The sequence below is a fragment of the Rattus rattus genome, chromosome 10 (genome assembly GCF_011064425.1).
Source record: "Rattus rattus isolate New Zealand chromosome 10, Rrattus_CSIRO_v1, whole genome shotgun sequence".
NCBI classification, from domain to species: domain Eukaryota; kingdom Metazoa; phylum Chordata; class Mammalia; order Rodentia; family Muridae; genus Rattus; species Rattus rattus.
The window spans coordinates 28,644,435-28,666,929 of NC_046163.1; the positions used below are offsets into that span (position 1 = coordinate 28,644,435).

General features: G+C 41.5%; 2 protein-coding genes across 2 annotated transcripts; both read left to right on the forward strand.

The window, feature by feature from the left end:
• The first annotated feature begins 285 nt into the window (after positions 1 to 285).
• Positions 286 to 828, forward strand: LOC116910860 (FANCD2 opposite strand protein-like). Its single transcript, XM_032914621.1, has one exon. It carries the CDS (start codon positions 286 to 288, stop codon positions 826 to 828), a length of 543 nt encoding a protein of 180 aa, XP_032770512.1.
• Positions 829 to 21,367: 20,539 nt separating this feature from the next.
• On the forward strand, positions 21,368 to 22,021 carry LOC116911616 (FANCD2 opposite strand protein-like). Its single transcript, XM_032915587.1, has one exon. The coding sequence runs from the start codon at positions 21,368 to 21,370 to the stop codon at positions 22,019 to 22,021; it is 654 nt and encodes a 217-aa protein (XP_032771478.1).
• Positions 22,022 to 22,495: the final 474 nt, after the last annotated feature.

The window sequence follows — 22,495 nt, forward strand, 5'->3', positions numbered from 1 at the left end:
TTGGTATAACACGTTATTTCCTATTCACTTTTATTGCATAACAGAAAATAATTCTAAACTATCAACATTCATTCAAAATGTGATTATGGGACCAAAAGTTGTCTTGGCCTCAAGGGTCCCATATCTGACTTACTGAAGATTGGGTAGTAGGCAGAGCTTGAAACCTCACAGTGGGTTAGGTTCTGGTGGTCTTAGGTCACAAAGGCTGTTGCTAAGAGCCAGACAGAGAAGACTCAGCTGCTACTCTGGAATCTGTGCTCTGTAGGGGAGTATAATCAGACTGTCATGGCAGGATACCAGCTCTGGTCCCCCTGGAACCCCCTAGATGAGAGTTTGCAATGGCTTCGCCACACAACACCTACTTTTCCTTCCAAACACCCTTTTGGGTTCTCGCCTTTTTTCCCACAGAGCCCCTGTGATGTGGAAGTTCAACAGTGCTTTCAGGAAGTAGCTGTGGTCTCTGTGATGCCCAGGATGATAGCCGCAAGGAGCTCAGAGTTACCTGGCCAACCATCTGAGCCACAGAAAGGAACATCAGCCAAGAAGAAACCAACGATTAGGAGGCCCCAGCCCATCAGACTCCTTGGAGTGGATTCAGTTTTTGGCAGGGTTATTACAGTCCAGCCACCCAAGTGGACTGGGACCTTCAAAATTTCTAAAACATCAGCCTTCACCAAAATTATCAGCAAAGAACAACAGTGGCCCACTGGACTCAAGGAGCCCCAGATTGAGATGACACTGGCCATGTGCAAACAGATGCTACGCTCCATTCTTCTGCTGTATGCAATATACAAAAAGTGCACCTTTGCCCTGCAACACTCCCAGTAAAGGGTTTCCAGCTGATCTCAGTACTTCACACTATACTCTATGGTATGTACTGGATCTTACAAAAACCTATCTATATACGTCAAACTGTTACCTCCCTTATGATGGTTTCCCTTCTTTCAAGCTGTAATAGCCTAGAAGTTCCTCTCCTTCTTTTCTCTGCACAAGCAGTACCAAAGAGACTGAGCAAGGAAGAACATTTCAGCAGGAAAGCTGAATGGACATTGACAAGTTAAAATACCATCTATCAACATGTTCATGTCAATATGGAAAAGTTAGACAAACCACACATGCCAGCCGGTCCAGTGTAACACAGTAAAGCCCCAAAGATAATCGAAGTGCTCAGGGGAGAAGAGGAACTTTATATATATTAAAACAGACATGTATGGATTTTTCTGAGTACCAGAAGATTAAGCAATCCAAAGTCAAAATCTTAGCCTTGGTTAAGGACCAACTTGAGAACAGCTGTCCTTCAGCAAACAGATTACGACCACAGCAACCTAACCATAGGACTCTAATATTAATGTGGGTAAAAATGATAAAAATGATAAAAAAATTAATCCTTACATCCTGACAAGGATGAAATTGATAGCAGCTGTGAGAGTTGACTTTTTTGGGAAGACAGGAGAATCCCCATTTTAGCTCCCGGTGTTTTAATTCCAATAAACCATCATTGTTGAATTAAAGGCGAGTTTAAAATTTCTTATTTCAGACTGTAACTTAATCCTAAAATGAGAATTCTTATACAATGAACCAAACAAGAAACAAAGAAACAATGAATGAGTGAATGAATGAATGAATGAATGAATGAATGAAAAAGAAAGTGTTAGTTTCAATGTATTGTTGCTGGATTATGTTGAAATTGTGAGTTCATAAATTTTCCTGCATATGGCCCATAATCTCTGATTGGAGAGCTCATAGCCTCCAAAATTCAAATATGCATACATAGTCTGTAATAAGTATAGAATCCAGGAAAGTCAAATTGGACCTTAGCCAGGATAAAGGTGTTGGGGAGCAAAGGACAGGGGAAGAGTAAAGTGTAAATAATCTGATCACAGAAATGGGAAAGGGGGATTCCTTAGGGAATGGGAGTGAGGCAAATATAGAAGAAAGTTGAAAGAGAGAAAAGAAGATGGTAGGATAGAGTGCTATGTTAGAGAAAATGGGACGGGGCTTCATATAAAGAGGGAGGGAGGTAAATAAAGAAGAAGGGAGGAGGGTAAAGGGAAATAGAATACAAGTGATCTGGTCAAGTGCAGGCTTGTTAGGAAAGGGGACAAATACAGGAAGAGAAAAGGAGGTAAATAATATAGATGACTGAAAAAAAGAAGAAATCATACTGTGAACTACCTATAAATCCCTATAACACATGTACTTATGTTTATAATTATACACACATAGTTTTAATGAACTGCTCTCATTGGAACTGATGGTGCTTCCACAAAGCGTCAAAGACCACCTAACAAATCCCCCAATACCAGATATGGGAAGCCCTCTGAGTTCTTAAATAGGCCTGCCTAAGAGACTCAACAAAATATAGCATATTGCTGTTGTCCTGAGTTAATTCTCAGATAGAGAAGGTAAGTCTCTATTGCTAAAGACTCCAGGAACTTGAGAAACTGGCTTCAGAGTCCCCTTAGGTAGAACTGACCAGAATTGACTCTTGCAGAGAAATAGCTTTTATGGTTCCAGAAATACAAGCTTCCAAAGAAGAGAGGCAACAAACAGTCCTATCCAGCTACAACACCTAGGAATCAAGTCACAGGTGCCTTCACCCACAATGGGCTCAAACCTCTCACATCAATACCTAATCAAAAAGTGCCCTAAGGCTTGACTACAGCCAAATCTTAGGGGATATTTTTCTCCCTCTTCTCTAATGATTTTGGATTGTTTGGTTGACGTAATAGTCAGACATCTTGCTCACCTGACACACAAACACGTCACTTCTCAGAACCTTTCGTTTCTCATTTATTCCCAAGATGACATGTTAATTTTCATATCACAATATAAACTATAAAATTTAAAAGCCCCCACGTCCTTACACATTCAAGCACATTAAAACTCCAGTCTCTTTAAAATATCTTCTAATCTCCCCCTTTACAAAACAATCCCACGATCTCCTTTAAAAGTGCAAAGTCATTCCTCTATAGGAAACTGTAATAATCAAAATTAAATGAAAAACTTCTCATCTCAAGAGGCAAGAACCAGGGCACACTCATAATCTGAACAAGGCCATATCAAACTCCAGTCATAAAGATAACTCAGTGTTCAGTGTCTGGGATTCATTCATGAACTTGTGGGTTACTCTAAAGGGTTTAGGTCACTGCTCTGGCTCTGCCTTCGGCAGGACACACAGCTTGTCTTCTAAGCTCTGGCAGGCTCCACTCCACTACTGCTGCTCTTCTTGGAGGTTACCCCATGGAACTGACATCTCCAAAGTGCTAGTGTCTTCAGCTGCAACTGGGCTTCATGGTGTACACAACTAGGCTCACTTCATGGCATCAAAGCTTAAGTTTTCTGCATGACGCCCAGGTCCTAGGCTGTCAACTGCTACTGAGGCTGCATCTTCACCAATGTCCTCCCCTGCCCTCTCACAGTAACAAGCCTCAGTTGCTCTCCACAATGCTTTCAAAACCAGTACCACCTAGATGACTCTTAAACTGCCAAGTTCATCTACCAGAACAGGGTAAAACCTTGGTCATGTCTGGAACACAGCTTCTGTGTGCTGACTCACTAAAAACACTTTTCAGAAGATTTCACCTCAGTGATGCTGGCCTCTTCCTAAACACTAATTTCTCAGCTTGACACAAGCAGCATTCAGAATCCCAGAAGAGCAAAGGTTTAACATCAGCCGTTCTAGTGTATTCTTAATCACAGTTGATTCTTCAGGCCCAGCTAAAGAGAACCACAGAATCTTAAGTCAAAACAACAAATAGCCTGATAAAGTCTATAAATTTCCCTTTGTAATTTCCAGAGCCTTTAACATTCTTATCTTCCAATTTTTTTTTTTTTTTGGTTTTACAGAACAGCTCACCAAGATTAGAACATTCTACGGCTTTTATATCACAAAGTTCCAAAGCCTTTCCACAGTCCTCCTGCAAACAACATGGTTATATCTGTCACTCTAGGTATCAATTTCTGTCCTGGTTAAGGTTCCTAAGTCTGTGATGTAACACCAAGACCAAGCAACAAGTCGGGGAGGAAAAGGCTTATTTGTATTATCCTCTACATCACACTATTCATCCCTGAAGCACAACAGGACAGGAAGTCAAACAGAGCAGGAACCTGGTGGCAAGAGCTGATGCAGAAGGCATATAGGAGTTCTGCCTGTTTTCTTTATTTCTTTCTTATTAATTTGATATTTTCTTTATTTACATTTCAAATGTAAAGCCCTTCCTGGTATGCCTTCTGTTAACTCCCTATTTCATGCCCACTCCCCCTGCTCCTATGAGGGTGCTACACCACCAACCCATCCACTACCTACCACCTCCCCGCCTTCGCATTCCCCTTCACTGGTGCATCAAGCCTTCAAAGGACCAAGAGCCTCTCTTCCTATTGATGCCCTAAAAGTCCATCATCTGCTATACATGTGGCTGGAGCCATGGGTTGCTCCTTGTGTATTCTTTGGTTGGTATTTTAGTCCCTGTGAGCTGTGGAGTGTTTGGTTGGTTGATATTGTTCTTCCTATGGGGTTGCAAACCCATTCGGCTACTTCAGTCCTTTCTCAAATTCCTCCATTGGTGACCCTCTTCTCAGTCCAGTGGTTGTCTGTGAGCCTCAGCCTCTGTATTTTCAGGTTCTGTCTGTGTCACTCAGGATACTGCTATATCAGGCTCTTGTCAGCATGCAATTCTTGGTATGGACAATAGTGTCTGGGTTTGGTGGTTGTATGTGGGATGGATTCCCAGGTATGGCAGTCTCTGGATAGACTTTCCTTCAGTCTCTGCTCAATATTTGTCTCTGTATTTTCTACTGTGAGTATTTTGGTACCTCTTTCCAGAAGGACTGACTCATCCACACTTTGGTCTTCCTTCCTTTTGAGTTTCATGTGGTCTGTAAATTTTATCTTGGGTATTCCGAGCTTTTGGTCTAATATACACTTATCAGTGAGTATATATCATGTGTGTCCTTTTGTGATTGGGTTACCTCACTCAGCACGACATTTTCTTGTTCCCTCCATTTGTCTTAGAGTCATTGTTTTTAATAGCTGAGTAGTACTCCATTGTGTAAATGTACCACATTGACTGTATGCATTCCTCTCTTGAAGGACATTTAGGTTATTTCCAGCTTCTGGCTATTACAAATAAGCATGCCATGGACATAGTGCAGTACGTGTCCTCGATGTATGTTGGATCAACCTTTGGGTTTATGCACACGAGTGGTATAGCAGGTAGTGCAATGTCTAATTTTCTGAGGAACCTCCAGACTGATTCCCAGAGTGGTTGTACCAGCTTGAAATCCCAGAAACCATGGAGGAACATCCTACTTTCTCCACATCATCCCAGCATCTGCTGTTACCTGAGTTTTTGACCTTAGCCATTCTGAATAGTGTGAGGTGGAAATTTAGGTGGTTTTGATTTACATTTCCCTGATGACTAAGGATGTTGAGCATTTCTCTAGGTTCTTCTCAGCCACTTATTATTTCTCAGTTCAGAATTCTTTGCTTAGATCTGTACCCCACTTTTAATAGGATTATTTGGTTCTCTGGAGTATAACTTCTTGAGTTCTTTGTATATATTAGCTATTAGCCCTCTATTGGGCATAGGATTGGTAAAGAACTCTTCTCAGTCTGTTGGTTGACATTTGTCCTATTGATAGTGTCTTTGCCTTAGAGAAGGTTTTCACTTTTATGAATTCCTATTTGTATACTTGATCTTAGAGCATAGGCCATTGGTGTTCTGTTCAGGAAATTTTCCATTGTGCCCATGTGTTCAGGCTCTTCCCCACTTTCTCTTCTATTAGATTCAGTGTATCTGGTTTTATGAGGAGGTCCTTGATCCACTTGGACTTGGACTTTGTACAGGGCAATAAGAATGAATCAATTTGCTTTTTTCTACATGCTGACCACAAGTTAGACCAGCCCCATTTGTTGAAAATGCTGTCTTTTATCCCCTGGATGCTTTTAGCTCCTTTGTAAAAACTTAAGTGACCATAGAATGTGGGTTCATTTCTGAGTCTTCAATTCTATTTCATTGATCTACCTTCCTGTCTCTGTACGAATACCATACAGTTTTTATCTCTATTGCTCTCTAATAATGCTTGACATCAGGGATGGTGATTCCCCCAGAAGTTCTTTTATTGCTGAGAATAGTTTTCACTATCCTGGGTTTTTTGAAATTCCAAATAAAATTGCAAATTGCTCTTTCTAACTCTATGAAGAATTGAGTTGGGATTTTGATGGGGATCCTTGGAACCTGCTTTTGGAAAGATGGTAATTTTTATTATATTAATCCTGCCAATCCATGAGCAGGGGAAGTCTTTCTATCTTCTGAGATATTCAATTTCTTTCTCAGAGACTTGAAGTTCTTGTCATACAGATCTTTCACTTGCTTGGTTAGAGTCACACCAAGGTATATTATAGTGTTTGTGACTATTGTGAAAGATGTCACTTCCTTAATTACATTCTCAGCCTGTGTAACTTTTGATTAGAGGAAGGCTACAGATTTGAGTTAACTTTATATAGAGTCATTTTGCTGATGTTTTCTTTTTAGAGTTTAAGAGTTCTCTGGTGGAGATTTTTGGGTCACATAAGTATATTCTCTTATCATCTGCAAATAGTGATATTTTGACTTTTTCCTTTCCTACTTTCATCCACTTTACCCTCCTTTTGTTGAAATTTCTCTGGCTAGGACTTGAGTACTATATTGAATATGTAGGTTGGATTGGGCAGTTTGTCTAGTCCCTTATTTTAATAGGATTGCTCGAGTGCCTATGCTTATCTTGATGTGGCTACTGGTTTGCTGTATATTGCTTTCACCCTGTTTAGACATGCGACTATAATTCTAAACCTTTCCAAGACTTACCATGAAGGGGTCTTGAATTTTCTCAAATGCTTTCTCACCATCTAGTGAGGTGAATCATGTTGGTTTTTTTTCCTTGAGTTTTTTTATATAGTGTATTATGTGGATGGATTCCATTTCCTCATATTGAACCATCCCTGCATCCCCGGATGAAGCCTAATTGATCATGATGGATGATGATTTTGATGTGTTCTTTCACACAGTTTGCTAGAATTTTTTCTTTTTTTCTTTTATCTATATTAACTTGAATATTTCTTTTTACATTTCGATTGTTATTCCCCTTCTCAGTCTCCGGGCCAACATCCCCCTAACCCCTCCCCCTCCCCTTCTATATTGGCTTCCCCTCCCCATCCTTTCCCAATTATCAACCTCCCCCCAACAATCCCGTTTATTGGGGTTTCAGTCTTGGCAGGACCAAGGTGCTCTTATTAGGCTATTCATTGCTACCTATGAGGTTGGAGCCCAGGGTCAGTCCATGTATAGTCTTTGTGAGGGGCTTAGTCCCTGAAGCTCTGGTAGGTTGGAATTGTTGTTCAAATGGGGTCTCGAGTACCTTCAAGCTCTTGCAGTCCTTTCTCTGATTCCTTCAACGAAGGTCCCGTTCTCAGATCAGTGGTTTGCTGCTGGCATTCGCCTATGTATTGGCTGTATTTTGGGTTTGTCTGTCAGGAGAGATCTACATCTGGTTCCTGTCGGCCTGCACTGCTTTGATTCATCCACCTTATCTAGTTTGGTGGCTGTATATGTATGGGCCACATGTGGGGCAGGCTCAGAATGGGTTTTACTTCTGCCTCTGTTCTACAGTTTGCCTCCGTGTTCCCTGCCAAGGGTATTCTTGTTCCCCTTTTAAAGAAAGAGTGAAGCATCCACATTTTGGTCATCGTTCTTGAGTTTCATGGGTTCTGTGCATAGGGTAATTCAAGCATTTGGGCTAATAGCCACTTATCAATGAGTTCATACCATGTGTGTTTTTCTGTGATTGGGTTACCTCACACAGGATGATATTTTCCAGTTCCATCCGTTTGCCTATGAATTTAATAAGGTCAATGCTTTTGATAGCTGTGTAATATTCCATTTTGTAGATGTACCAGATTTTCTGTATCCATTCCTCTGTTGAAGGGCAGCTTCTGGCTATTATAAATAAAGCTGCTATGAACAAGAGAGGTATAGCTGGGTCCTCAGGTAGTTCAATGTCCAATTTTCTGAGGATCCTCCAGACTGATTTCCAGAATGGTTGTACCAGTCTGCAATCCCACCAACAATGGAGGAGTGTTCCTCTTTCTGCACATCCTAGCCAGCATTTGCTGTCACCTGAGTTTTTGATCTTAGCCATTCTCACTGGTGTGAGGTGGAATCTCAGGGTTGTTTTGATTTGCATTTCCCTTATGACTAAAGATGTTGAGCATTTCTTTTGGTGTTTCTCAGCCATTCGGCATTCCTCAGCTGTGAATTCCTTGTTTAGCTCTGAACCCCATTTTTTATTAGGGTTTTTTGTCTCCCTGCGATCTAACTTCGTGAGTTCTTTGTATATTTTGGATATAAGCCCTATATCTGTTGTAGGATTGATAAAGATCTTTTCCCAATCTGTTGGTTGTCATTTTGTCCTAACAACAGTGTCCTTTGCCTTACAGAAGCTTTGCAGTTTTATGAGATCCCATTTGTCGATTCTTGATCTTAGAGCATAAGCCACTGGTGCTTTGTTCAGGAAATTTTCTCCAATGCCCATGTGTTCGAGATGCTTTCCCACTTTTTCATCTATTAGTTTGAGTGTATCTGGTTTGATGTGGAAGTCTTTTATCCACTTGGACTTAAGCTTTGTACAGGGTGATAAACATAGATCGATATGCATTCTTCTACATACTGACCTCCAGTTGAACCAGCACCATTTGCTGACAAGGCTATCTTTTTTCCATTGTATGGTTTTGGCTCTTTTGTTAAAAATCAAGTGCCCATAGGTGTGTGGGTTCATTTCTGGGTCTTCAATTCTATTCCACTGGTCTATCTGTCTGTCTCTCTACCAATACCATGCAGTTTTTATCACTATTGCTCTGTAATACTGATTGAGTTCTGGAATTGTCATTCCCCCTGCAGTCCTTTTATTGTTAAGGATAGTTTTAGCTATCCTGGGCTTTTTGTTATTCTACATGAATTTGCAAATTGTTCTGTCTACCTCTCTGAAGAAGTGGATTGGTATTTTGATGGGGATTGCATTGAATCTGTAGATCGATTTTTGTAAAATGGCCATTTTAACTAAATTCATCCTGCCTATCCATGAGCATGGGAGATCTTTCCATCTTCTGAGGTCTTCATCAATTGCTTTCTTCAGAGGCTTGAAGTTCTTATCATACAAATCTTTTATTTGCTTGGTTAAAGTCACACGGAGTTATTTTATATTATTTGGGACTATTATGAAGGGTGTCATTTCCCTAATTCCTTTCTTGGCTTGTTTCTCTTTTGTGTAGAGGAAGGCTATTGATTTACTTGAGTTAATTTTATACCCAAACACTTTGCTGAAGGTGTTTATCAGGATTAGTAGTTCTCTGGTGGAACTTTTGGGATCACTTAAATATACTATCATATCATCTGCAATAGTGATATTTTGACTTCTTTTCCAATCTGGATCCCTTTGACCTCCTTTTGTTTTCCGATTGCTCTGGCTAGAAGTTCAAGAACTATACTGCATAAGTAGGGAGAGAGTGAGCAGCATTGTCTAGTCCGTAGACTAGACAAGTGGGATTGCTTCAAGTTTCTCTCCATTTAGCTTAATGTTAGCTACTGGTTTGCTGTATAGGGCTTTTACTATGTTTAGGTATGGGCCTTGAATTCCTATTCTTTCTAGGACTTTTATCATGAAGGGGTGTTGAATTTTGTCAAATGCTTTCTCAGCATCTAATGAAATGATCATGTGGTTTTGTTCTGTCAGTTTGTTTATATAATGGATCATGTCGATGGTTACCCATATATTAAACCATCCCTGCATGCCTGGGACAAAACCTGCTTGGTCATGGTGGATGATTGTTTTGATGTGCTCTTGGATTCGTTTGCCAGAATGTTATTGACTATTTTTGCATCGATATTTATAAGAGAAATTAATCTGAAGTTCTCTTTCTTTGTTGGGTCTTTGGGTGCTTTAGGTTTAAGAGTAATTGTGCCTTCACAGAAGGAATTCTGTAGCGCTCCGACTGTGTCTATTTTGTCCTATATTTTGGATAGTATTGGTATGAGGTCTTCTATGAAGGTCTGATAGAATTCTGCACTAAACCCATCTGGACCTGGGCTCTTTTTGGTTGGGAGACATTTAATGACTACTTCTATTTCTTTAGGAGTTATGTTTTTTTTTTTTTTTGATGTAAAAGCACGAGGTAATTTTATTATTGAGATCCCGGTCTTAGCGGGATCCCGGTCTACACGTATCTCACACAGGAGACAGAGGAATCGACCCCGAGCCTCCAAACTCGGGGGTTTATATAGGGGAGGTTAGGGGGTTTGGCGCGGTTACACACAATTGGCTAATTTCTGGCGTGGCTATAGGTGATTGGCTCATTTAAACATGGCAGTGAGATTACAGCACAGCAGGAGAGTACTTATTGACTGGAGGGTACAGAATTTTAGGAGCTAGGGGCGTATCAGGGTTTGAAGGACATCTGGTTAAGGTGTGACTGAGTAAGCTGGGGGAGGTGCCCTCTGCCAGATGGTTTGGGTTAGTCCTGATAATTTCGGGCTGGTTCCCATTCCTTTTCTTTTATCTTTTATGGTCTGTTAGTCCCTAACGGCAGGGGGGGCTGCCTGGACTTACTTTTCACAGTGTTTAGTCCTGAGTCTGAATTTTCTTTTTAACTTCATATTTTAAACCTTAATTCTGTATAATTTTCCTTTCATTCCCCTCTTCTTCTACTAAGTAATTCTAATCTTAGAATTTTGATATCAAGTCTCGTATTTGGTCTCACCAGTTGTCCTAACTGACTGGTACTGTTGTCTCAGAACCATCAACCGCACAGCACCCACTCAATTTTTAACAAAAGCAATTAACCTGTTTGTCACGCAGGGTCCAAAAACTAAAACCAAGAAAATTATTAGTAATGGCCCAGCCATATAGCAGAGAGTAGGGTAGTCATCCAGGAAGACTGAGTGAACCAAGACTCAAACCAACCTTGTTGAGCGTCTCTATTTTTTGTAGGAGTCAAACCTATTAACTAGTTTCTCTAACACACATGGACCTATAATCAGAAGCAGAAGCAAAAACTAAGAAGGGTCCCATAAGGGAAAATACCAGGTAGTCATCCAAGAGATCTACTAAACCAGCTCTGAACCATCCCTGATGCGTTTTCTCTGTCTGCCTTTTGTCTAACCTTTCTCTAAGTTTATTCATGGAGTCTTTAATTACTCCTGAATGGCAGTTCTGAATTCTCTATAAGCCTTGCATTGCAACAGCAGATGTCCTTGTGCTGCCCATTTTGCAGCACCTAGATAGCCTTTTAACCCTAAGTAATTCTCAACTCCTTTTTTGTGTCTTACTAAGTCTTTAGCATCAGGATTCCAATCTGGACACTATCTAAACCTACACACCAAGGTCATGACTAGCTTTTAGAACTTCTAAACTTATACAGATTGTGATCCCTGAGGCACAGTCCCAAGAAGTGTTAGGAGTACTAACATATTCAATGTTACATCATTTGTAATGGAAATCAAGCCTATCCCCACACCTATCTTGATAGAACCCAGGATAAACATGACTGAATTTCCCTTAGGTCCCAGCTCTCAGCCCCAACAGTTAGTACACAGCTGGTGAGGGCTGAGAATTGACAGCTGTCTGGGTAGTCAGCAGCACCAGGTACAGTCCTTTCCAGCGAGGCTCGAATGTCTGGGCTCAGTGTAGCTGCAGTCTCCGACCTGGAACTCAGGGGTCTCCGGGGCATAGGCTGCTGTTAGCTGTGAGCAGATTTCTTTCTGTATCACCTGTAGGTCTTTTAGCCTGGCACACAAATCATTATTAGTATGGCACTATGACATGTTGGTTCAGTAACATCATCTAATACAGTCAGGGGAGCTGAGGCCCCACATAAGATCTCAAAGGGGGTAAGGCTTAATCTGGAAGGGGTATTTCTTTTCTCTGAAGAGGGCAAGAAGGAAGGAGTGCCACCCAGTCTGTGCCAGTCTCCATGGTCAATTTGGTCATGGTCTCTTTTAGAGTTTTATTTATTTACTCTACCTGTCCTGAACTTTGAGGTCTGTAAATACAATGTAATTTCCAATCGACCTCTAAATACTTGGCCACACCCTGGCTTACCTTGGCAAGCTAGGCCCGTTGTCTGACCAGATTACCTTGGGCACTCCAGACCTGGGGAAGATTTCTTCCAGTATCTTCTTGATGATTGCAGAGGCCGTCTCTCGTTTTGGTGAGGAAAGCTTCTATCTATTCCTGAAAAGTATCTACAAGCACTAGGAGATACTTGTGATTATATTTTCCTGGTTTTATCTCAGTGAAGTTCACTTGACTTTTCACTAAACTCTCTAGGTCTCTTTGCTCTGTTTGCTTGCTAAGCATTCACTGTATACTTTCTACTATCTCTCTGGCTAAAATCTTTTAAAGTCTATTACATACACCTTAACTATTTGGACAAACTTCTTATCTCCTAAATGAGTCCATTTCTGTATTTGGCAAAGTGAGTCTTTTTTTTTTTGTTCTCTGGGGAGTATAGCTTTCCCCTCAAGTGTGCCATTGTCCTTTATCTTTTAAGCAATTTGGGCCTTTTCTAAGTGAGGTCATCCCTTAGTCCGATCCTAGTTCTCAGTGGCTGTCTCTTGCAGGCCTGTAACCAGGATAGGCTCCTGCATAGCCATTTCCCGAGCCACTTTATCTGCTTTGTTACTGCCCTATGCCACTGAATCTCTTCCCTCCTGATATCCTGAGCAATGAATAGTACTCACAGTTGTTGGCTTCACCAGGACATCCAAGAGATGGCAAAGGCATCTGCAGCACTGATGTACTGGGGGGTTGAGGTTCAGCCATCCCAGATGACATCGTGTTGTCCACCATGGCAGCACCCACTTGTCTCTGACCTTCATTCATGAAGAGAACTGTTCCCGTCTGTGGACAAGGTCCTCGGCTTTCAGCAGGGGTCAATCAGCCAGTCACGGAGGTCTTTCCTCCACCCATGGGCTTCTGTCAGTGCTTGACACTCGTGCTGTGGTGGCTCCAGGTCCGGATTGGGCAGCAAGATGACCAGATTGTCCCCAACCAGTGGAGAATCTAGTCCATGGCAGCTGACCAGTGGTCCCAACTTTTGGGACACTCTCAGCCACTCTATCACAGTTTAAGTCCTGGATTGGGTGATAATTGTTAGTGCCCGGCTGGCAGGAACGGTGTGTTCCAGGCAGAAAAGCACTAAGCCATTCATCTCCCAGCATCAGGTTCTGGTGCACTGAGACAGGTCTTAAGCTCCACATACACAGTCTGTAGATATGCATAACATGGCCTCACCCAGCCATTTCAGCTCACGCAAGCCATTTTGGAGAGCAATTTTCTAATGAGCAAGGGATAGGGGCAGTCAGGGATGACTATGAACTAGTGGGTTACCGCCCATGCCAAGGTCCACTGTTCTTGGGCAGTCCATAAGTATTGTTGTTGCCAGTAGCCCCTTGCACTCAAGGTCTTTGGATATTGGCCCACTGGGGGGGCATTGGAGCACAGAGCATTGGGTCCCTGTATCCACACTTCCCTTCTATCTCTGTACATAGCCAGCACTCTAGGACCAATCTTGGGCAGTTCCTGACCCGTTGTCCTTTTTCTTTGCATTAGGCACACTGATCTTTAGCCAGGAATTCTCTTCTGTTGCCAGGTACTATCTTCCTAGGTTCCCTAACTACTGTGGCCAGTATATGTTTCTCTCTCATCTTTTATCTCTCTTTAGTTCTCTAACTTCTTCTTTTCGTCTCTTTTCTTCCCTAGCTTCCTGCTCTTTTTACCTCTTTCTTTTCTTTTTTCTTTCTCTGTCTGCATCTATTAGGTGCTGTCCACTTTTGTGCACAGACCCTGAACCACACATCAAACTTATTTTCTCTGCAACTTACAATAACTCTCTCACTGACTTAGCTTAACCCTTCAAATTTCTGTAACTTTCTCTTCATATCTTTTCCTTATCTTAGCCAGATAGGTGGGGCATTTTCCAGCCCCTCAGAGACCCACCCTTGGAGCCTGGCGGCAGACCTGGAGCACTCCCTACCTTTAGGGAGTATTGAAGTCAACAGGCAGAAGTGAAGGCCTTCCATCCATGTCTGGAACATTCTTTCTGGCCTCCAGTAGGATTCAGTCTTTCCTCAGTGGTAAAGAAGACTTCTAACAGTTACTAACAAGCATCTCAAATGGGATGGTGAGAAAACAAGAGAATCTTGAGAATAGAGGTCTACTGAAGAGGGCAAACAGCATTTAGTCACACAGCTAAACCAGGAGGCCTTCTTGGACAAAAAGGCCATTGTAAAAATAAGCACAAGCTTTGTCTATGAAACAGAAAGGCGAGCAGAGAGGCAGCCTATCTGTTACCAGCTGTCTCTCTAGACTTAGATTTTCCCTTAAGGAGTATCTCTCTTCAGTGTCAGCTTGATGGCTTTGCCTCTCAAGAGAACCAGCCTCCAAATGACACTAGGCTTCCAATAACAACTAATAAAAGGATGGAAAGATGATTAGAACCTGGATGTTAGATACTAAGCAGCTGACAAAAGAATTGTAACCAGTTCACCTGGGGCTATCAGGACTTTAGTAGCAGCCCTTTACCAAACTGTCTCAGTGGGCTAAAGGCCCATGGAAAAGAAAACATTAATCCTGACCTTGACCACCGCCAAAGCCTGAATTCTAAATTTTGACTAGCAAAACATAGTTCTTTACAGCTTGTTGTAGATTCTTTGAAAATATTTTAGGGGCTCTTTTTGTCCCCCAACCTGGGGCATCTCTCCTTGGGGAGGAGGCTCAAGAGAGAAAGATAAAACTCCTGGCAGAAAACAATTTCTCTCAAGCAAATTATTTTCAACTTTTAACTAAGCACCAAGAGGACCAAGTAAAACTCTTGACGAACAAAGCAAACAGTTTCATGATTTCAAACACAATCGCCGGTCCAAGATTTTTTAAACACGGTCGTCAGTCCAAATTCAAACACGAAACAAAGTCAAAAAGACACTGGACAATACCACAGAAAACAATCCAGACAAACAAGACCAAGACAAAGCATCCTATAGCCAATTTCCACAGATGCCTGGTACCTTCAGTACCTGGCCCAAACTGCAGCTTAACCTTAGCTGCTTCTGGGATACCAAACACAGAAACAGAATACAGACAACAGACACTAACGCATCTAAGCACACTTGTCCGTGCCTATACTTGAATAGGCAGCCGAACTCGACCTCCAAAGTCAAGTCACAGTCAGATCTTTTTGACTGCTAGTTGCCGGGTCCTCCCGACAAAGGCTGGCTCACGGAACGTCTCTCACGCGTCCCAGAGCCAGGACCCGACAAAGGCTGGCTCGAGGAACGTCTCTCACACGTCCCAGAGCCTGCCCGATTGGGGCGTCCCCTGGTGAGCTTTCTAAAAAGGAAAAAAGAAAGAAAAAGACTATTCGGAGTAGGAAACCCTTCTACTCACAGGCGCCTGTCCGGAGCGGGAAACCCTTCCGCTCAAGTACACTCAAATACGGGGCAGGAAACCCATCTGCCCAAGTGTACTGTCTGTCCGGGGCGGGAAACCCTTCCGCCCGAGTGCACTCAAATACGGGGCAGGAAACCCATCTGCCCAAATGTACTCGAAAACGGGGTGTACTCAAATTCGGGGTGGGAAGCCCTTCCACCCGAGCGCACCCAACTTAAACCTTAGACCATGGCACAATACACAGTACGAGAAGCACAACGTACACACACACATACATACACATACACAGCGGCCGCTTTCAACACTCACACCAACGCACCTCAAGGGGCATTCGGGATTCTGGGGGGTCACGCTCTCCATCCTGGGACGAAAGCCCCCAAATGAAAGAGCGCCCCAAAACGGGAGCCGCGTCTCGGCCCGATCACGGGGTGGGTGCCCCCAGGAATCACAGTAGCCGTTCTTGATGTAAAAAGCACGAGGTAGCTTTATTAACGAGATCCCGGGTCTTAGCGGGATCCCGGGTCGACACGTATCTCACACAGGAGACAGAGGAATCGACCAGTTATGGGGTTTTTTAAATGGTTTATCTGTTCCTGATTTAACTTTGGTACCTGCTATCTGTCTAGGAAATTGTCCATTTTGTGCAGGTTTTCAATTTTTGTTGAATATAGGCTCTTGTAGTAGGATCTTATGATTTTTTGAATTTCCTCTGATTCTGTAGTTATGTTTCCCTTTTCATTTCTGATTTTGTTAATTTGGACACACTCTCTTTGTCCTCTCACTAGTCTGGCTAAAGGTTTATCTATCTTGTTGATTTTCTCAAAGAACCAACTTTTGGTTCTGTTGATTCTTTGTATGGTTTTTTTCTTTACTTGGTTGATTTCAGGTCTGAGTTTGATTATTTCATGATTCTTCTCCTCCTGGATGCATTTGCTTCTTTTCATTCTAGAGCCTTTAGGTGTGCTGTCAAGTTGCTGATATATGTTCTCTCCTGTTTCTTTCTGCAGGCACTGAGAGCTATGAGTTTTCCTCTTAGCACAGCTTTCATTGTGTCCCATAAGTTTGGGTATTTTGTACCTTCATTTTCATTAACCTCTAAGAAGTCTTAATTTCTTTCTTTATTTCTTCCTTGACCAGCTTATCATTGAGTAGAGCATTGTTCAACTTCCATGTATATGCGGGCCTTCTCCCCTTATTGTTATTGAAGACCAGCTTTAGCCCGTGGTGGTCTGACAGGACACATGGTATTATTTCTATCTTTCTGTATTTGTTGAGGCCTGTTTTATGGTCAGTTTTGGAGAAAGTACCATGGGGTGGTGAGAAGAAATTATATCCTTTGTTTTAGGATAGAATGTTCTATAAATATCTGTTAAGTCCATTTGGTTCATGACTTCTCTTAGTCTGCCTATGTCTCTGTTTAATTTCTGTTCCCATGATCTGTCCATTGATGAGAGTGGGGTGTTGAAATCTCCTACTATTATTGTGTGAGGTGCAATGTGTGCTTTGAGCTTTATTAAGGTTTCTTTTATGTATGTAGGTGCCCTTGTATTTGGAGAATAGATATTTCGGATTGAGAGTTCATATAGGTGGATTTTTCCTTTGATGAATATGAAGTTTTCTTCCTTGTCTTGCTTGATGACATTTAGTTGGAGATCAATTTTATTTGATATTAGAATGGCTACTCCAGCTTACTTCTTCAGACCATTTGCTTGGAAAGTTGTTTTCCAGCCTTTCACTCTGAGGTAGTGTCTGTCTTTGTCTCTGTGTTTTGTTTCCTGTAGGCAGCAGAATGCCGGGGCCTCATTATATATCCAATTTGTTAATCTATGTCTTTCTTTGGCGGAGTTAAGACCTTTGATGTTGAGAGATATTAAGGAATAGTGATTATTGCTTCCTGTTATATTCATATTTGGATGTGAGATTATGTTTGTGTGCTTTTCTTCTCTTTGTTTTGTTGCTAAGACGATTACTCTCTTGCTTTTTCTAGGGTGTAGCTTGCCTCCTTTTGTTGGCCTTTACCATTTATTATCCTTTGTAGGGCTGGATTTATAGAAAGATATTGTGTAAATTTGGTTTTGTCATGGAATATCTTGGTTTCTCCATCTATGTTAATTGAGAGTTTTGTAGGATACAGTAACCTGGGCTGGCATTTATGTTCTCTTAAGGTCTGTATGACATCTGTCCAGGTTCTTCTGGCTTTCATAGTCTCTGTTGACAAGTCTGGTGTGATTCTGATAGTTCTGCCTTTATATGTTACTTGACCTTATTCCCTTACTGCTTTTAATATTCTTTCTTTGTTTTGTGCATTTGGTGTTTTGACTATTATGTGATGGGAGGAGATTCTTTTCTGGTCCAGTCTATTTAAAGTTCTGTAGGCTTCTTGTATGTTTATGGGCATCTCTTTCTTTAGGTTAGGGACGCTTTTTTCTATGATTTTATTGAAGATATTTTTGGTCCTTTGAGCTGGGAGTCTTCACTCTCTTCTATACCTATTATCCTTAGGTTCGATCTTCTCATTGAGTCCTGGATTTCCTGTATGTTTTGGACCAGTAGCTTTTTCTGTTTTACCTTATCTTTGACCATTGTGTCGATGATTTCTATGGAACCTTCTGCTCCTGATATTCTCTCCTCTATCTCTTGTATTCTGTTGGCGATGCTTGTATCTGTGGCTCCTTGTCTCTTCCTTTGGGTTTCTATATCCAGGGTTGTTTCCCTTTTTGCTTTCCTTATTACTTCTATTTCAATTTTTAATTCCTTCACCTGTTTGATTGAGTTTTCCTGGAATTCTTTCAGGGATTTTTTTGTGATTCCTCTCTATAGGCTTCTACTTGTTTATTTATGTTTTCCTGCGTTTCTCTAAGGGAGTTCTTGATGTCTTTCTTGAAGTGCTCCAGCATCATGATCAAATGTGATTATAAATCTAGATCTTGCTTTTCTGGTGTGTCTGGATATTCAGTGTTTGCTTTGGTGGGAGAATTGGGCTCCGATGATGCTATGTTGTCTTGGTTTCTGTTGCTTGGGTTCCTGTGCTGGCCTCTCGCCATCAGGTTGTCTCTTGTTTACCTTGTTCTGCTATTTCTGACAGTGGCCAGATCATCTTATAGCCTTGTTTGTCAGGAATGCTGTTGACCTGTTTTCCTGTTTCCTTTCAGGTAGTTATAGGAACAGAGTGTTCTGCTTTTGGGCATGTAGTCTTTCCTGTCTAATGGTCTTCAGCTGTTCCTGTTGGCCTGTGTCCTGAGTCCACCAGGCAGGTCACTTGGAGCAGAAAAGTTAGTCTTACCTGTGGCCCAGCAGCTCAAGTTGCTCATGGGGGGCTGCTTTTGAGCTCTTGGTGAGGGCGGCAACCAGGAGGTCCTGCGCAGACTTTTCCCAGAGCTCCCATGCACCGGTGTTCCCGATGGTGTTAGGTGTTTTCTTCTGGAGTCAGAAATGTTGGCAGAGTGTAGTCTCTTCTGGCTTCCCAGGCATGTCTGCCCCTCTGAAGTTTTAGCTCTCCCTCCCACGGGATTTGGGTGCAGAGAACTGTTGAATGGTCCCTTCAGGTCAGGGCAGTGTCTGGACCATGGAGGCAGTTTGCTAGAATTTTATTGAATGTTTTTGATTCTATATTCATGAAGGAAATTGTTCTGAAATTCCCTTTCTTTGTTGGGTCTTTATGTGGCTTAGGTATAAGCATAATTATGGCTTCATAGAAGGAATTGTGTAGTGTTCCTTCTGTTTCTATTTCATGGAATATTTTGAAGAGTATTGGTGTTAGGTCTTCTTTGAAAGTCTGATAGAATTTGGAACTAAATAAATCCATCTGGTCCTGGTCTCTTTTTGGTTGGGAGACTTTTAATCATAGTTTCTATTACTTTAAGGACCATGGAACTGTTAAGATGGTTTGTCTGATTCTGCTTTTGATACCTCTTACGCATCTAGAAAATATTCATTTTCCTCCAAATTTACCATGTATATTGATTATAGGCTTTTGTAATAGGATCTGATTTTTTTAATTTCCTCAATTTCTGTTGTCAAAGCTCCCTTTTCATTTCTGATTTTGTTAACTGGTGTACTCTCTCTGTGCCCTCAGGTTATGCTGGCTAAGGTTTTAATCTATCTTGTTGATTTTCAAATGAAACAGATCCGAGTTTTGTTGATTCTTTGTATTGTTCTTTTTTTCTTCTCCTTGGTTGATTTCAGCCCTGAGTTTTTTGTATTTTGTGACATCTACTCCTCTTGGGTGTATTTGTTTATTTTTGTTCTAGAATGTTTAGTTGTGCTGTGAAGGTGCTAGTGTATGCTCTTTCCAGTTTCTTTTTTGAGCCACTCAGTGCTGTGAGTTTTCCTCTTAGCATTGCGTTCATTATGGCCCACAAGTTTTGGTATGTTGTGCCTTCATTTTCATTGAATTCTATAAAGTCTTTAATTTCTTTATTTCTCCCTTGACCAAGCTATCATTGAGTTGAATGTTGTTCAGCTTCCATGTGTATGTGTGCTTTCTAGGTTTGTTTTTAATGTTGTATTTGAAGAACAGCCATTGTTCATGGTGTTCTGATAGGATCAATGGGATTGTTTCAATTTTCTTGTATATGTTTCAACTGTTTTGTGACCAATTATATGGTGAATTTTGGAGATGGTACCATTAGTGCTGAAAGGAAGGTATTTTTTTTTTGTTTTAGGATAAATAGTTCTATTGATATTTGTTAAATCCATTTGGTCCTTGACTTTGGTTAGTTTCACTGAGTCTCTGTTTAATTTCTGTTTCCATGATCTGTCCATTGATGAGAGTGGGGTGTTCAAGTCACCCAGTATTTTTGTAAGAGATGAAATGTTTGCCTTGAACTTAAAGTTACTTTTATGAATGAGGGTGCCCTTGCGTTTGGAGAATAGGTGTTCAGAACTGAGAGTTAATCTTGGTAGATTTTTCCTTTGAAGAGTATGAAGTGTTCTTTATCTTTCTTCATAATGTTTGGTTGAAAGTCTGTATTATTCAATATTAGGATGCCTACTCCAGCTTGTTTCTTGGAACCATTTGCTTAAAAAATGTTTGTCCAGCCTTTTACTCTGAGATAGTGTCTGTCTTTTTGTCACTGAGGTGCATTTCCTTTATGCAGCAAAATGCTGACTCCTGTTTAGGTATCTAGTCACTTAGACCATGTCATTTTATTGGCAAAATGCAGAAAGAGACTGTATATATCTTGAGCATAAGGGACTTCAAAGGCCACACACACAGTGCCACACTTCCTCCAATAAGGCCATACCTCCTAATAGTCCCACTCTCTTTGGGTCAAGCATTCAATCACATGAGTCTATGTGGGTCATGCCTATTTACACTACCACACAAAGCAAGGCATCAACTTTGGATTTTTTTTTCTGAGCATTGCAGCTAGAACTCAGAACCTCACACAAGCTAGGCATCCCCTCTACCACTGGGTTATAAACAAAGCACACAGGCTCCATCTTGAAGAAACAAACAAAACCAACGAAACACACAAACCCAAATATAGAACAAGATACCTAGAATATAGTCTAATAGCACAGGTGGAGTTTTTCTGAGTGGAAGCGTCCAATGAGAAAAGAACCACAAAGAAGATCGGTCAAGTACAAGAGAGGGTGAAAATGTCTTTTTAGATCTGCTCATTACTTCCATTTTCCTACTTTATTTTATATACTTTTAAGGTGAGTTAATGATTTTTTTTAATAGGGTGATTGGTATAGAACTTTATTTCCTATTCACTTTTATTGCATAACAGAAAATAATTCTCATCTATCATCATTCATTCATACTCTGATTATGGGACCAAAAGTTGACTTGGCCTCAGTGGTTCCATATCTGGCTTCTGAGGATTGGGCAGTAGACAGGCCCTGACACCTCACAGAGACACCAGCCCTGCTGAGGGTTATGTTCTGGTGGCTTAGGTCACAAAGGCTGTTTGTAAGAGCCAGACAGAGAAAAGACTCTGTCTGCTACTCTGGAGTTTCTGTTGTGTGGCGGAGTATAGTCAGACACTCATTGGCAGGATACCAGCTCTCTTCCCTGGGAAAGCCCCTGGATGAGAATTTGCAAGGGATGTCCCACACAACACCTACCTTTTCTTCCAATCATCCTTTAAGGGTCTCACCTGACTTCCCACAGAGCCCCTCTGATCTTGAAGTACAACAGTGCTTTTACAAAGTTGATGGCTCTCAGAGATGCCCCAGCATGAAAACAGCAAAGAGCTTAGAATTACCTGGCAATACACCTGAGCCACAGAAAGGAACAGCAGCCAAGAAGAAACCAACGGTTAGGAAGCCACAGCCCATTCGTCTCATTGGAGTGGATTCAGTCTTTGGCACAGGTATTACAGTCCAGCCACCCAAGTGCACTAAAACCTTCAAAGTTTCTGAAACATCAGCCTTTGGTAAAATTGTCAGCAAAGAGAAACAGAGGCCCATTTGTGTCAAGGAGTCACAGATTGAGATGGCATTGGCCATGTGCAAACAGGTGCTACGTTTCATTTTTCTGCTGTATGTAGTGTACAAAATGTGCATTTTTGCCCTGCAACACTCCCAGTAAAGGGTCTCCAGATGACCCTAGTACTTCACAGAAGACTCTATGGTATGTACTGAAGCTTACAAAAACCTGTCTGTATAAGTCAAACTGTTACCTCAGTTATGATATTTTGTCCTTCTGTCAAACTGTAATAGCCTAGAAGTTCCTCTTCTTCCTTCTCTTCACAAGCAGCACCACAGAGACAGAGCAAGGAAGAACACTTCTGCTTGAAAGCTGAATGGACATTGAAAAGTTAAACTACCACCCATCAACATGTTCATGTGTTGCCAACAAGTTACACAGAGAACACAGGCCAGCAGGTCCAGTGTGAATACTCTCAAGCCCCAAAGATAATTGAAGAGCTCAGGGAAAAGGGGGACTTTATATATATTAAAACAGACATGTATGGATTTTTCTGAGTACCAGAAGATGAAGCAACGAAGAGTCAAAATCTTAGTGTTGGTTACAGACTAATTTGAGGATAGCTGTCCTTTATCA